The sequence below is a fragment of the Balaenoptera acutorostrata genome, chromosome 4 (assembly GCF_949987535.1).
Source record: "Balaenoptera acutorostrata chromosome 4, mBalAcu1.1, whole genome shotgun sequence".
NCBI lineage: Eukaryota > Metazoa > Chordata > Mammalia > Artiodactyla > Balaenopteridae > Balaenoptera > Balaenoptera acutorostrata.
Window position 1 is genome coordinate 56,462,475 of NC_080067.1, and position 15,632 is coordinate 56,478,106.

General features: G+C 43.2%; 1 protein-coding gene across 4 annotated transcripts in view; it reads left to right on the forward strand.

The window, feature by feature from the left end:
* FNDC3B (fibronectin type III domain containing 3B) overlaps window positions 1-15,632 on the forward strand; it is a 354,599-nt gene that overhangs the window by 273,876 nt on the left and 65,091 nt on the right. For all 4 annotated transcript variants that reach the window (XM_057546030.1, XM_007197501.2, XM_057546029.1 and 1 more), the window contains 2 exons: window positions 3,609-3,747; window positions 6,768-6,821. In XM_057546030.1, the coding sequence (XP_057402013.1) occupies window positions 3,609-3,747; window positions 6,768-6,821 (193 nt within the window). The remainder of the gene's footprint in view (window positions 1-3,608; window positions 3,748-6,767; window positions 6,822-15,632) is intronic.

Below are 15,632 nucleotides of genomic sequence, written 5' to 3' on the forward strand. Positions count from 1 at the left end.
GATAAGTATGGATTTGTGACTCCAAGAATCTCATTGAAAAGAAAGAACGAACTTGACTGAGTCCAGCTCCCCCCAGATAACTAACTGCGGTCTGCTCGTCCTTGGCAGGCTCTTCCCCTCCCTCCTTTCCTCTGCTCTATTACCCACATGGATCTTAGGTGCTGACTGTTTTTGTGGATATTTAGGACTTGGTCTATCTGAGTATAGTCTGAATTCATAAGCAAATGCCTAGTGACCGCAACATGAGATACCTCCTGGGAATGGAAGTGGGTAAAGAGGATTGGGTAAAAGGCAGCGAAAAAGCAATCTCAGTTCCGGGGAGCAGTAGGGAGTGGTGGGGGCTCTGAACTGGACAGCACCTGCCCATCTAAAGGGGGAGCTGCTCTCAGTTTCATTTAATTCCTGTCATTCAGGTCTGCAGCTCAGTGTTGCTAGAACTTCTGGTTTTTAAGAGAAGCCAGAGGTTCATTTTTTAAAAAGGGAGATCTCCATTTTTTTCAGCATTGGCTTAATTTTTAACTTTTTGTTTCTGAAGATTTCAGTTATAGTCAAAAGTGGACAGTAATTTAATGAACTCTCATATACCCACCACCCAACTTTTTATTCCCTTGGTGCCTTCTCCTACCCCCTACCCCAACAGTTATTTTGAAGTAAAGTCCAGACATCATATTATTTCACCTGTGAACCACATTACCATCATCACACACCCTATGCCCATCCAAAATAAACAAAAATGGTAAATTCTTTCATGTCTTTAAAATCCAGACACTGTTCCCATTTCCTCAACTGTCCTAAAAATGAAGGGTTTATTTCTTCAGTTTGTTGTAATTGGAATTCAGACATGGTTTGAGTATTGTGTTTGGCTTATAGCTCTTAAATTTCTTTTAAGCTATAGGTTTTCCCTCTATCCTTTTTTTCTCTTCTTGCAATTTATTTGTTGGAATAAATTTTTTTTTTTGTCCTGTAGACTTTTCCACACTGTGAATTAGCCTGATTGCATCCTGTAGTGTTGCTTAATAATGTTCTCTCCATGTTTCCTATAAAGCAGTGAAGAGGCTTAATCAGATACAGGTTCAATTTTTCTGGCAGGGATTTTATAGATAGTGGCATGGTCTCTCATTAGGAGTGCATAATGTCTGCTTGTCTCTTTTTTGGTGATCGTTGCCTACATCCTTTAATTCATAGGTGGCGGTAATATTTTAAAACACTATATTCCTTCCCTCCCCCCACACGTATTTTGGGCAAAATACAATCGATAAGCCATCAGTTGGAGAATTCAGCTGATCTGTTAAAGTTCAGGCTGGAACCCTGCCCATGTCTGGAACATTCTGTGATTCATTTTTAAGTAACTTACTCCCAGTAAACCTGTCCTGATACATGGAAATGATTTTGCCAAGTCTCCTGTTTCATTTTCTGTTATCATGTGCCTACTTACAGTGAATGCAAAAAGGAGCATTTCTGTCATCAGGTTGTGTGAAGAGCATCCTAATGAGAGGTATCTTTTGTTTGGATCAAATATCATGGTGTCCTCCCCTAAGGCAAACAAGTCAAATATCCAGTAAATATGTATTTTACCTGTTAGAATGGAAGGCAGGCATGTCTGTTAGTACTTTTGACTTGCATGGCCTCTATATTTGTGGTGGACTTTAGGTGTATGATTTTTAAAATCCTTTCTCCTCAGTTAGGTCCTATTTTCCATAATGTTATCTGTAGCTGTTATTTATTCATTGGGCAGAGTGAGGGGAAGTGGATTGCAAGATGAAAAGGACAGTAGGGAATACAGTATAGCAGTTAGATCTCCATGACTGAGTACAATTGATCCGACTTCCTAGCTGTGTAGCTTTGGGAAATTTGCTTCACCTCTCTAGTCTGAGTGTTCTTCTGTCTTTAATGGCAGCTCATAAAGAGTTGTTAAGAATTAAGGCCTTGGGGCTTCCCTGGTGGCGCAGTGGTTGAGAGTCTGCCTGCCGGTGCAGGGGACACGGGTTCGAGCCCTGGTCTGGGAAGATCCCACATGCCGCGGAGCAACTAAGCCCGTGAGCCACGACTACTGAGCCTGCGCGTCTGGAGCCTGTGCCCCGCAGCGGGAGGGGCCGCGATAGTGAAAGGCCCGCGCACCGCGATGAAGAGCGGTCCCCGCGCCGCGATGAAGAGTGGCCCCCACTTGCCGCAGCTAGAGAAAGCCCTCGCACGAACCGAAGACCCAGCACAGCCAAAAATAAAATAAATAAATAAATAAAAATTAAAAAAAAAAAAAATTAAAAAAAAAGAAACAGTGTCAAGAATTCCACGCCCTGAAGAATTTAAAAAAAAAAAAAAAAGAATTAAGGCCTTGATGTATTTACAAATTCTGAATAGCTTAATCCATGCATTTTTTTTAGGCAGCAAAGGTTTCTTTGTTGTCTTTTTTTTTTTTTTAATTTTTATTTATTTATTTATTTATGGCTGTGTTGGGTCTTTGTTTCTGTGTGAGGGCTTTCTCTAGTTGTGGCAAGTGGGGGCCACTCTTCATCGCGGTGCGCGGGCCTCTCATCATCGCGGCCTCTCTTATTGCGGAGCACAGGCTCCAGACGCGCAGGCTCAGTAATTGTGGCTCACCGGCCTAGTTGCTCCACGGCATGTGGGATCTTCCCAGACCAGGGCTCGAACCCATGTCCCCTGCATTGGCAGGCAGATTCTCAACGACTGCGCCACCAGGGAAGCCCCTGTTGTCTTTTTAAAAGAGTATGTTTTCACGTTTTTTTTTTTTAATGCCCAATATTTAAAAAATGAAAAAGTAGAAAAGAAGATGGTAAAAATCAGCATAATCCTATTTTATGCTATTTGAAAGGAGTGTAGTTTTATAATAGTGTGTTATATGCTTTTTTTTCACAGCTTCTTTGGAGAAATCAGGTCCATATGTTGAGTATCGAGCCAGGCATTTTAATGTGCAGAATGCCCATCCTTAATCTTGGCTCCAGGTGTAAGAGTTAGATGTTCACACGGATAAACTGTACCTGAACCGTGTTTTTAATGAATTAGAAGAGAGATGCATTTGGCAGTAGCAAGCCTGTTTCTGTGTGTGAAATGTGCTTATCTCTACCTAAATATCTGCAGTATTATAAACAGTTCAAAGATGATATCTACTTTGTTGTTTGTACTTCTACCTCTCCCTCTCAGTTTGTGGACTCATCACTGCTTCTTGTCTCCTTTGACCCAACCCTTATCTGTACTTTTAGCCTTTTTCCAGACAAAGTCAACCAGAGAGTGGCTTGATGGGTTTTAGAATACGTATTTGGAGGCCATTTTGGGGAATAAGGATATTTCCTCGTTGAGCATATTCTCCAGTCAGTAGACTCTGCCTGTCTTACATGGGGCTGGGTGGCTCTGACAGTTAGTGGGAGGAGAGAATGCATTGAGTCACATCGCCTGCTGGGATGATTTTCCCCTGAAAATGCTGACCATAGTTAGGTCAGGACAAGACCAGTAAATAAGAATAAGGGTCATGGTGTGTACTCCATAAGAAATTCTGTTCCTCTGTGGAAAGTCCTGGGGCAAAGCTGAGATAAAAACCCCGGTCTTCTGTGATGGGCCTCTGTCACTGACTGTATTTGTCTGTCTGTTTTCAGGGTATATGCTATGTACAATTCCGTAAAGGGATCCTGCTCTGAGCCGGTTAGCTTCACCACCCACAGCTGTGCACCCGAGTGTCCTTTCCCACCTAAGCTGGCACACAGGAGCAAAAGTTCACTAACCTTGCAGTGGAAGGTGGGTAGCGCCAAGTGGCGGGAATATTCTGAAGTCTGTAGCCATTTGAAACATTTATTTAGCAGTATTCCAGTTTGGTGGTGGTGTTTCATTTTCTGCATAGTGACTATGTGAAACAAATTATAATGATATCAAAAGTTGCCATCTCTATAAAAATTGGGCAAAAGAATGGGAGAGGGAACTGTGAAATCAAGTGTTAGCTTTCTTTGCAGGGTCATGAGCAATACTTTATAAGTGATATGAATACTTAAGATACCTAAATGTCATCACTTTCTAATGGTTTAATTCATTTCAACAGACATTTGAGGACTTGAGTAAAAAGTTTTTGTGAAGAAAGATTTAGAGATAAAGTAGGTTTATGGGGTCCGTTGGCTTCTTTCAGTGGTGACTCTGCAATGTCTAATATTTAAAACTGCCTAGAATGTTTAGTGTTCTAAACTACATTAAGGTTTCATTAATTTTGACTAATTAGGCCTTAGGTCAGTTAGGATTGCTAATTATTTTTTTTAACATCTGAATCAGGTAGTAGTTTTCATGAAATACAACTTTTTGGCTACAAATAACTCTTGTCAAAGAGAGGTCCTTAAACTAGTATATCATTGGCTTGTCAGTCACAGTTGTGTGTTTGTAAGAAAATAGTAGATTATGTTATCAATCTCTATAGTAATTATTTCTGTATATTTATACTTTAAAATATAGTTCAAAATGTAAAATTTATAGAGGTAGAGATAATAAAGATTTGTGGTATTGGGGGGAAACACTGATGTGCAAATAAGATGACTTAGGGAGATTCCTTATTGGTGAACAAATACTTTGTCCTTTTGTTTTTAGACCAGAGGGTCAAATTTATCTTGGGAGTTGATGAAAGCAGTTGAGAGCAGTGGTTAGCGACAAAGCATGGGCTTCTGTAGACCCCTCTCGTAGCCAGTGACCAACATTGAGTGTGTTATTTGGACAAAGGCAAAGTTGTAGAATCTGAACTATTTTATTTTCCTTCCTGGCTTCCAGGGATAATCCAGGTCAGTGATTCCCCACCTTTCAGAGTTTTAACACCCAACTGGTCATCATTGTTTTAAGTCCTTGGAGCATATACGTCCATTTTAAAATGTGTTCTGTATTTATACACATACATATATAAATATATCTTAAGGAAAGAATTAAAATCCATTTTGTTTGGAAAAGTATAAGAAATCTTAAAGATTACCAGAGGGACCCTGGGGTCTTATAAACCTAAAGTTGGGAATCACTGATGCATACTCTGCTTAAAACCTGGATGAAATTCAGGCCTCAGGCAGACCAGCAACTTCAAGAAAAAGATTTCTTACTAGGAGGAAAATGTTTCACAATTTCTTTCTCTATTTGATTGTAAATCAGAAGCATATTATTGTCCCATTCAGTTACGCGCAAACTTGAAAGTTCTGGATTCAGTTCAGTTTTCGTGTTCTTAGAACAGATTTTCCAATAACGGTGCTCCAGTTGGGGGTACAAGGAGAGGGCGACCATGCTCTGGCTGCCCGTCTGTCCTTGAAGCCACCAAGACACTGAGAGAGCTCAGGGCCCTCTAATGTCATCCTGTTAGCGCCAGGAGATAGGGCAACACAAACACCAGGGGCTGTGTCCCCACCCTCAAGGAATCAGGGACTCGGTGGTGGGGCAGGACATCAGAAAGGAATATATGAGCATCATAAATGTAGTTCTTACCTTAGAAATGGGTTCTCAGCTAAAACCTTGATTTTGTCCGTTATTTAGAACTTTAAATGTAACCCTATCCTTTCTCCCAAATTGAGCCCACAAAAGCCTGAAATTGCAGTTTAGTAGAACATACAGCACTCACCCGTAATTGGGGCTTGGAACTCTAAGATTATATGACTCAGAAGAAGGAAGGAAGGAAAGGCCAGGGCGAAGAGTTTCTTTATTAATTAACTAATATTTACTGAGCCCTCGATGTTAATACATTTATTATTAACACTAATAATGCAACAGCTACTGTTTACTGACTGCTTCCTATAACACCGGGGCAGTTTAGTAAGTGATTTACATATATTCTCCCAATTCCTTATCACACCCATCCATTCTTGGAATAAGAAACTAAGCATTGATATTAGGCAACTTACATCAGACCACTCGTGACAAACAGCCGAGAGGGGCTTCAGTGTAGCTCTGGTGACCTGGCTGCCTTTGCTGGGGGCAGGTCACCACATTCTATGGGGCCCTGGCTCTCTCCTGCAAAGAGCCAGGCCCAGGTGCGTTTGTGCTTGGGAGACCTGGTCTTACTATCTTAGTGCTGTGAGGGACTCCACAGTAGCACCCCCTTCTGGCAGCTCTGACCCTACAAAGCACTCTTTTCTCCTCTTCCCACTGTCCAAAGCCTGCTTTCTCAGTAAAGCAGATCTCAGTATGCTTTTAGGAGGAAAGCAAATGATGATTTGCCTTTTGCTAATATGCTGAGGGCTAATTGCCCCTGGTAATCTATCCAGGAGATCCCGGTTTTTCTCATTTTTAAAAAAAGGGCAACCTTAATGCCACAGAAGGCTTTCTAATCTTAAACTCTTAAAACAACAACAAAAACTGTATGGGGGAAGTTACAAAAATATGGACTTTAGACTCTTGAACCTAGGTGGGTCAGCTTTACCTTATCAGACCCCAAGCAGTGCCTCTGTTTCTCCCCTGTCTTTTTTCTCCTCCAGCCTTGAACTTAACATGCCTCTTAAAAGTTTTATCCCCGGAGGAGGAAGTAAGGCACCATGTGCGTGTAAAGGTAGAGGTGGTGGGGAAGGCAGGCTTGGCTGTTTGTGGGGTACGATTTATTAATAGTGGGGCTCTGTCTACTAGTTGACTTGTATTAAAATTGGTTTTGTGATAATGTTTGAAGAAGCAAATGCAGGAGGTATCCAGGGTTATCCCCCTGCAGGGAGAGTACAGTACTAGGATGGACATTGTATTTGAACCAAGTGGAGAGCTTATAACTTTTGTCTGTGAACAACTTTCTCTAATCTCATTTTATTTATTTATTTTTTTAGGCACCAATTGACAACGGTTCAAAAATCACCAACTACCTTTTAGAATGGGATGAGGTAATCATATTTTTATGTTCATCCATCTAAAACACCTTTTAAAAATGAAATTGCTGAACAAATGCCATTTTATTCTTTTTTGAAGATATGCTAAACATATGGAAAAAATAATGTAAGTAGAGAAAAATTTAAACCAATAGTTATTGACTGTGGAAAATGAAGACGGACTGAAGTGTAGTGAATTGTGCATTAAAATATATTTACTTGACTTATTTGCAAGAAATGCTACTGAAAGAAAAGATAGGATCTTATCTATTGTGGAGACCCTAGTATCTGACCAAGAATTGACTTGTTATCTTGACTGCCCAGGGCCAGCCTGCATAGATGGTTTCCATAAGGTAAACCACACTGCAGCCTGGGAAGCCTAGTTTATTTCTCTGTGGGAGCAGGGCAGGGGAGACGACAGCACCTGGAGGTCTCACCCACCTGCGAGCACCCTACCTGCTAGACCATCCTAGAAGGGGTGCCCCCTTTGCTGTTTCTGTCACCAGAGGCCTTGGATGGTATCCATGGTGAAGTCTTCTTACACTGTAGGCCACTCTCTGCTGAATGGTGACCCAATGCTTTCCTGGCCTCACTAACACTGCACAGAATCTCAGGCAGGAACACGGGATGCAGAAATCTTCTGTTTCTAAAAAGCAATGATACTATTCTTGTATATCTTAATTCCGTTCATTCATTTACCTGTGTTTTATTCTCTTTCTGTGATCAAGCAAACAGACTAAGGATTTTAAGAATAGGAAATGTTGACTTTGGAGAGTAATGCAAGTTAACTAGTCTTTGTGACTTAAATTTAGGGGCACTGAAAGATTCAGAACACAGGCTTAGGCAAAAAGCCACTTGTCAAGTGTGGGGAAAATATTTTAACCAAATGTAAAATGAAAACGGATGAAATTCTCATGATGAAATTTTGATGTGGAAAGGGGGCTCTTTATCTTCTGCTTTTTGCAGAAGCATATTTTCCCATCTGGGTTGCATCTGAACAGCTAGAGTTCCAAGTTACCAAAGACAATGATCTATTGTTCTTAGGATCCTTGTGAGTAGTTCCTATGTACAGATTGGTGAAATCTCAGACTTAACCAGTATATTTTATAGATTAGGTGGATTTCATGTTAAGGCGGCTTGATTGGAAAGTGAAACCACCCCCTATGGTCCTTGTGGTTGAGGTTTTATATCGAGATAGAGTTTACCCAGTAAAGAGCTTTTTTCCTCTCCATATCTTCTCAGCGCACTGGTGAGTGAGTGAGTGAGTGTGTGTGTGTGTGTGTGTGTGTGTGTGTGTGTCCTGTGTTTTTTGCTGCTTCTCTGCCTTGGACCATGGCTTCATAAGTTAAGTAAGGTCAGTGGGAAACCTCAAGAAAAACCCAGGTGCTGCAGGAAATGGTAATGGTGACTCAGTTGTTGGCCACCTTACCTTTGAATTTGACTTGAAAGTGTGCTGGCATGATGCTGGGAGGAAACATGCTACAGCCTCACATGAAATGGAGAAGCTCCTCTGATGATCATTTGTACTCAGTAGGACCCACTATGGACGAATGACCACAGAATGTGAAGTTGTTTATTTTGGGCCTTCTCCCGCCTTTCCCGTCCTTGCTCTCCTTCCATCTTGCCCTCACTTCCATCCTAATTCTTCTGTCTTCCCCTTTCCTCTTTATATTCCCTTCCTGCTGGTGTCGGCTCTGGTGAGCTTTCCTGGAAATTCCAGGCTAATTGACTATAGGCCTTTTGCCAACACAGGAGTCCTTTTATGTCCTGTGGCTTAATATTCTTCAAGGAAGAAAATCAAATGTACAGAGAATGTTCTAACATCTGACCTGCAGAAAGTGAGAGCACGTGAGGCTCTGGCTCTCCCTCCAAAACCTTCTGCTGGTGGTGTCTGAGCCAGGTGCACCTGGTACACGTCTCTTTCCAGACCGTGCCCTGGTGGAGTACGGTGGGGCAGGAGAACAGGAGGGGGGTTCAGCTGGAGTTCCCCCACGCCCAACCCTCTCCAAAGCCAGAGCTCGCCTCTCCCAGCCATGCCCTCACGGCCTCTATGGCACCCAGGGGGCTGTAGAAACAAGCTTAAAGGGCAGAAAGGTGGGTGGGTGCACAAAGGAGCAGATCCCCGCCTGAGAGGGAAGCAGGTATTGTTCAGTCTCGAAGAAGCTTTTGTTCAGGAGTCTCACCCCGCCGCATTCCTGCTGTGGCACCTGGTCTGAGAATCACAGCTTGGGGTGAGGTGACCCCATCTACATACATGCCACCACGAATGTCTCATCCCATATTTTTATTATATCAGCCCTGGCTAGAGTTCCCAGAATTTATTCTTTTGCTCAATTTTTTAAAAAACATTTATTTCATTTATTTTTTATTTTTTTGGCTGCGTCAGGTCTTAGTTGCGGTACACGGGATCTTCATTGGGCACGCGGGCTCTTCGTTGTGGCGTGCAGGCTTCTCTCTAGTTGTAGCGTGCAGGTTTGCTTTCTCTAGTTGAGGCGCGGGCTCAGTAGTTGTGGCGCACGGTCTTAGTCACCCTGTGGCATGCGGGATCTTAGTTCCCCGACCAGGGGTCGAACCTGCGTCGCCTGCATTGGAAGGCGGATTCTTTACCACTGGACCACCAGGACAGTCCCTCTTTTGCTCAAATTTTTAATCACCATTCCAATAAAATAATTAGTGTAAAATTCTGAAGGTGTTAGTAAACTAAGAGCACAGGACCTCAAGTCCTACTGTCAAGTTTCTAGAAAAAGAACTTCATGAATGAAGGAGCAGAAGCAGAGAGGCCAGTGAGTACCTGGCCTTTATTTCTCCTACGACTGGGGATGCTGTGCTGAGTTGACCTTAAAATCAAGAGCTAACCGCCTGCTGGTCTCTGAAGGCAGGTGTGGCCCTAATGGGGAACAGAAAACAGAACCGTGAAGCACGGGGGGGGAAGCTGGTACATCCTCTCTCCTAAATTCATTGTCAATAATGTCGCATCACTGTTCACAGACTTCACTTGGGAATTACTCACTAATAGTTCTGCAAGAGGGCTGGATGCCTACTTTTCTCCATGAGTAGTTGTGCCTAGCCACTCCCTGAATTTTTCCATCACTGCAGGAAGTAACTGTGACTACGAGATGGTAATGAGCGACTAAAAATGGAACACACAGGTGTCACTGGCTTTTCAGCTATAGCCATCAGTTTCAGTTTTCTCCTGAAACAGATCAGTTTTCATAACTTGGAAAGGTGTGGGCTTTCCTGGCCACGTCCCTTTGTTGGGGTGACTCAGATAAGTGGTAGTGTGAGTTCTACTCTTAGATATTATTTTAACGCGTGCTCTACAGAAATGCTAACTGGTGCTATTAGCAGCTAGTTCCTCAGCACAAACGCAGGTCTCTTAAGATCTCACTGTGAACACGTGGCGTGGATTCATGCTGATGTGTTCAGTGACATGGTGTTCACCCAAAGAGAACTGGATTGTTTCTGCTTTGTCTCTAACTAGTCAAACAAATAATTTAACCCCCAAGTCTCAGCTTCTCCACTTGAAAAATAACGTCTGTTATCTCACGGGTAGGTTAAAATTGAATGAGACAACTTGGACAATGACAGATCCTGTGTAATGAGTATTTCAGACCACCTAAGCACATTGATGTTAAGATCTAGGGTAGGAAAAGTCAACAATACAGAAGGAGTGTATGAAAGGAATATGACATTTTTCTGTCAGGAACTTATGCAGGAGCCCTGAGGTTAATAGCTCTGGTTTGAACTAAATAAAGACGGATGTTAGTGCTATATATAGATGCTAATTTGCCATTAGCTTTGCTTCCAGACATGACATGTTGGGAATATATGAAAGAACCAGAAAAATCGCTTTGTGGGAATGTGACTAGTGGAGTTCCCGAGACTCTCCCTCACATGTGACTCAGCTAGCCCAAAAAGGGATGTCACCTTTGGCTTTCCCGGTGACTAATGAGTGAACGCAACTGTAGAGCACAGCAGACCGAGAATGACATAAATACTGCAGAAATCAAGGGGCGTATGTTTTGAACTTGAACAGAAAAGGCCGGCAGCAGGTAGAGCCCAGAAGCCCGTGGGGAACCATCAGGCAGCCTGGCCTGGGCTCAGCAGCTCCACTGCAGGAACCTAGAGCAGGCAGCAGGCCCCAGACTGTCGCTTTGTGGGCATCTAGTTCCGGAGCAGCCAGCCTTGCTCATGCAGGGAAAGAGCTGGCCCCGTAGGAGGTGCTTGGCTCCCGCTTTATTAATCAGATTCCTGTTTCACTTAGGCGTTAGTTAGATTGATAATCTTTCAAAAGGCTCCTTGGCACGAGTGAATTTGCACGTGGCTTTTCTGGTTAGACAGCCCTTCTTGGAAGAACCGTAGCATTGGCAAGCAGAGTGACTTCCTGGCCTCACGGAGCGGGTGAGGAGAGCCTCACTGAGAGTGCAGCTGATGCCGTCTCTGAGGAGCCCTGCTGCCCGAGGCTGCAGAGCCTGTTGTTCAGTGGAGAAGACTGGGAAGGCCAGTGCCTACTCCCCAGCCCCTCGCCGATGCCTGGCTGAAAGTCAGGGGAAGGTGCCACTTGCCCAGGCCCACGAGCTCTTTGCCCATTCTCGGGGAGTGCCCTCTTGGAGATTGGAGAGTGGGGTCCCAGGTTCGTCTGTCATTTGTCCATCAAAAGCCGTATTTTACATAAGGGCCAAATCAGTGACCTGGCAGAACGACAGTGTTTTGCCACATCACAGATCTTTACCACCTCCACGTCAAAGGGTGGTTTGTGAGGTCCCAGGGAGCAGCTTCCTCCACTCTAGCCCCTATGGAAGGAAACTAGGCAAGGAAGGATTTAATAACTCAGAGAAGTCCACAGGTATCAAAGACAGAGCTGAGTTAAAAGGAGCCCTCTCTTTTAGGGACCCCAGACATCTGCACACCGGAAGCAGATTCTCCGTGCTTTTTACCATTTGTCGTGTGTTATGACAAATGGGGGTTATTATGTATTAGGGCAGCAGACTTTGTGGGGAGCTTCCAGCTGAGGCTATATTACATATGCGCATCTTGGTCCTTGGCGCCTAATTTATCAACTCATTTGTCCTGCTTGTTGGTTGCCAGCTAGAGGATGGCCGCCTTGGGCCTTGGCTAGGTGGGTGAACTGAGCCCATCCGTCCCTTGGTTCATCCCTTGTATAGGCAGCCTGCTCTAAAATCACCCCCTTCCCTTCACTGGGATAGTCTCAACACATTGATCCTACCAGAGCACTCGACCTCAGGTGAACCTCCGTATATGGAGCGATATATAAGAAAATTATGTTTGTTTGTTTTAAACCAGAGGAACATCCTTGGCTATTTCAGATAGCCAAGCCTCTCCCATTAATATAAAAAACTAGTGTGCCAGGGGATAAAATGCATGCAGTATTTATTTAGTAACATGCAGCCACAAACTACGCTACCCCCTTTTCTTACCTTTGAAAATTCCTCTGTGCCAGAGTGGTCAGTTAAATGAAAGAGGCATCACTGAGGGGAGAGTGAGGTTTGGTGCAAAGAACTTTGGAACCCACCCAGATGTGGAGTGTCCCCACCTCCCTGTTTTGAACCCCTTCTTATATATGGCTATGCTGAACACATACATGCTTTTATATCTCAAGCCAACATTTATCTTTGATGTTGCCTAGGGTCGGCCAACGCTGGTACAACTTCTAAATATAGATGTACTAGCAGACTAAATCTTCGAGCCTGGCAGTAGTTCAGTTGGCCAGTGCAGCCTTATTTTTTATTTGATTTATTGTTGATGTTTCTGACAGGTTGAACTATGCTGTTACAGAGAGTGCCTAGCCCAGAATCGCTCAGCCCATGTCTGGATCCAGCAGCCATGGGCCACGAGCACATGACAGATGACAACCAAATGCATGTTATTTATTTAGCAGGCAGTTATCACACATGGTAAGAGCAGCTTGGGAAGGCAACAGGCATGGCTGTGAAAGAACCTGTAGGAGAAGGAGGTCAATAGATCAAGAAAACATCAGGAAGAGTACATGTCCCATGACCACAGGGCACCCTGGTGTTGGCCGTTCTCATTTTCTTGTGCCAGGAAGAGGAGCAGGAAGGATCATTTCCAATCTATTAATCTGAAGGCAGTTGAAAATATCAGCCAACTTCATCTCGTAGTACCAATGTTGGAAATACCAGCTTCCAAGATGGTTAGTGCAGTCCAGCGGAATTGGAAATGTCAGCCAGAGAAACCACAGCAACCTCAGTCTACAGAATTACTCCTGGCAAGAAAATACTGTGGCCTGAATTAGTTGGAGTATGTGTGAGTTGTATGTATAGAATTGGCCATAGATGTGTTAAGTTCCTTAGCAGGAAACAAACCCATTTTAAGGATTCATCTCCCAAGTGGTGAGAACAACGTTATGAAGATACTAAGTTTATAAAGAAGGAAAACAGATTTGAAAAAAATTTTTTTGTTTGTTTTCAGTTACATAGTTTTACAAATTAACAACTACTTTTAAACATATTTTAACTTTAAAAATTAGTTGGCATGTTATGAAATAAATACTTTTTATATACTTAGATTCCATTTTTCAAATAGGCAGACCGATCTGTAAATTGATTTATCCACTGGAACTTTATTCCATTATGTGTCATAAACAGATACCAAACAGAGGTAGAAACACGATTATATGCGAAGATCCTTTGAAAGGTTATTTAATTTGCTCACTCCTGAGGCTTTAGGCTATGCAACAGCTAAACTGTGCCCCAAAGACTTTTGGATGTCTGTATTTAAAAATATTCCCAGGGTTCTCTACAACTTTGGTGTTAGCATTATTAAAAATCTTAATTCTCTAAAATGTCACTCTGTAAAATGAAGTAACTGCATTGCCATTGATTAACAATTTTGGTTGATCTTTATCATATAGGAATCTTGTTACATTTTTAGCTTCTACAGAAATAATTTTTAAGATCTATTCAGAGAGGCCTTACTTTGTTGGACGCTTTGAGGGGAAAAGCATGTGCTAAGTGCATGTAGAAAATAGAAGCCTTTATCCAGGCATACTTTAAACATTGGTTTTGAGTACGAGCATGCACACTTCTGCTCCCTTACCTCCTGGCTGTTTATAGTACAGGAGGAATTTATAAAAGTTTACTGAAAAACTTCATATTATAGACATCTATGGACATCAAAATAGATGACTGTAATATTGCATAACAAATTACCTCAAAACTTAATGCCTTAAAACAGTCACTTTCTTATCTCATGGATTCTGGGTTGGGAATTTGGACAGGGCACTGGAGGAGTAGCTAGCCTGTGTTCCACAGTTTCTGGCGGTTCAGCTGGGAGGGCTCGTTGGCTGGGAGCTGGAACCTTCTGGTGGGGCCCTCACTCACAAATCTAGTGGTCACCGCTGGCTTCGGTGGGACCTCGTCTCAGGCTCCCTCACAGCATGGCAGCCTCAGGGGAGTCAGAATTGCAAAAGTGAGCATTCCGGGGAAAAGACAGAAACTTCGTCATCTTTTCAGACCTCACCCTGGTAGTCACACAACTTCATTTCCACTCCATCTGTCAGTTACAAGAGAGTCACGAGCCCATGCACATTCAAGGGAAAGGGTCGTAGGCTTTGCTCCTCACTGGATGGAGAATCAAAGAATGTTTGGACATGTTTAGAATCGTCACCATGTGACATAAAAGGTTCTCCTGACTCTCCTAGTCCATTCGTCGTTTTCCCTTTGTCTTTGTGTAGCACATACAGTGTTTTAGGTACTATGCCCTAAGACTGTTATATGCAAGGGCATGGACTTTGAAAGTACAACATAACTCTTTTCCTACCCTTGCTCTCCTCTGAGAGTTCTGGGAAGAGGGGAAGGAAGACAGGTGTGCCCCAGAGGTGCAGTGGTAGGATGGGGCTCGGGCCCTGTGGCCAGCGCGGCTCGCTAGCCGACGCGGTGTGACTCAGCGGTGCACAAACCCGGCCCTTCTCACTAAACAGATGGGAGAGATTACCGCCTGTTCCCTCAGTGATAAGGAAAGGGCACCCATGAGAAAAACTGCTTTCCTGCCAATTAATGTCTCTGCCTCATTGTTGCGCTGCATGTGTCCTCTTCCTTTGGGTGACTCACAGGAGGTCAGCAAAGTGCTCCCTCCCCCCTTTTTTGAGGGGATAATTAATATATTTATAATCTTATTTAAGAGCTAATTTAAAATTTTAAACTAGATGAGAAAGAAAAATACTCAAGTAGGTAGTAAAAGGGCAGAAGATAAAATGAGAAAATAGAGAATATATTCCTTAAAGTATTTTAAACCTTTTATTTGTCATTTATCCCCAAGTTTCATCTTAAAGAGTGAAATAATGTTTGAGAATATCTTTGTCCCTGAAGTTTATATTAACTCATCTTGAAAAATGTTTCCAAGGGTGAGTCACTGTCTGCTGTGTAGCCACCTGGGTTGCATTTTACACACTCCCCCACGCTTCTTTCTCTCACCCCTGCCTTTCTAAGGTTGGGTCCTTTCACAGCCTGGCAAAAAGTTGACATTCTTCAGAGTGTAGCAGGAACTTTGTAGGACCTAAAAGAACATCCAGACTCTGATTATTATTAGGAGTGGTAACCAAATGTATGACCCTTCTACAAAGGGAGTGAGGATGAGGATGGAGCAGGGACAGATGTGGGTGGAGTGTGTAGCCTTCTGAGTGTGGTAAGGCTGCGATTCGCCCCCGAAGGTGGTGCCCCCGCTTCACTGTGTGAATCTAGAACTGAAAAGAAGCACTTGTTCACCAAGGATCGGATAAATGACACATCCAGACTAGGCCCGGTGAACTCTGTGGTAAATAGAGTTGCCGAGGCATCAGGGAGCGGA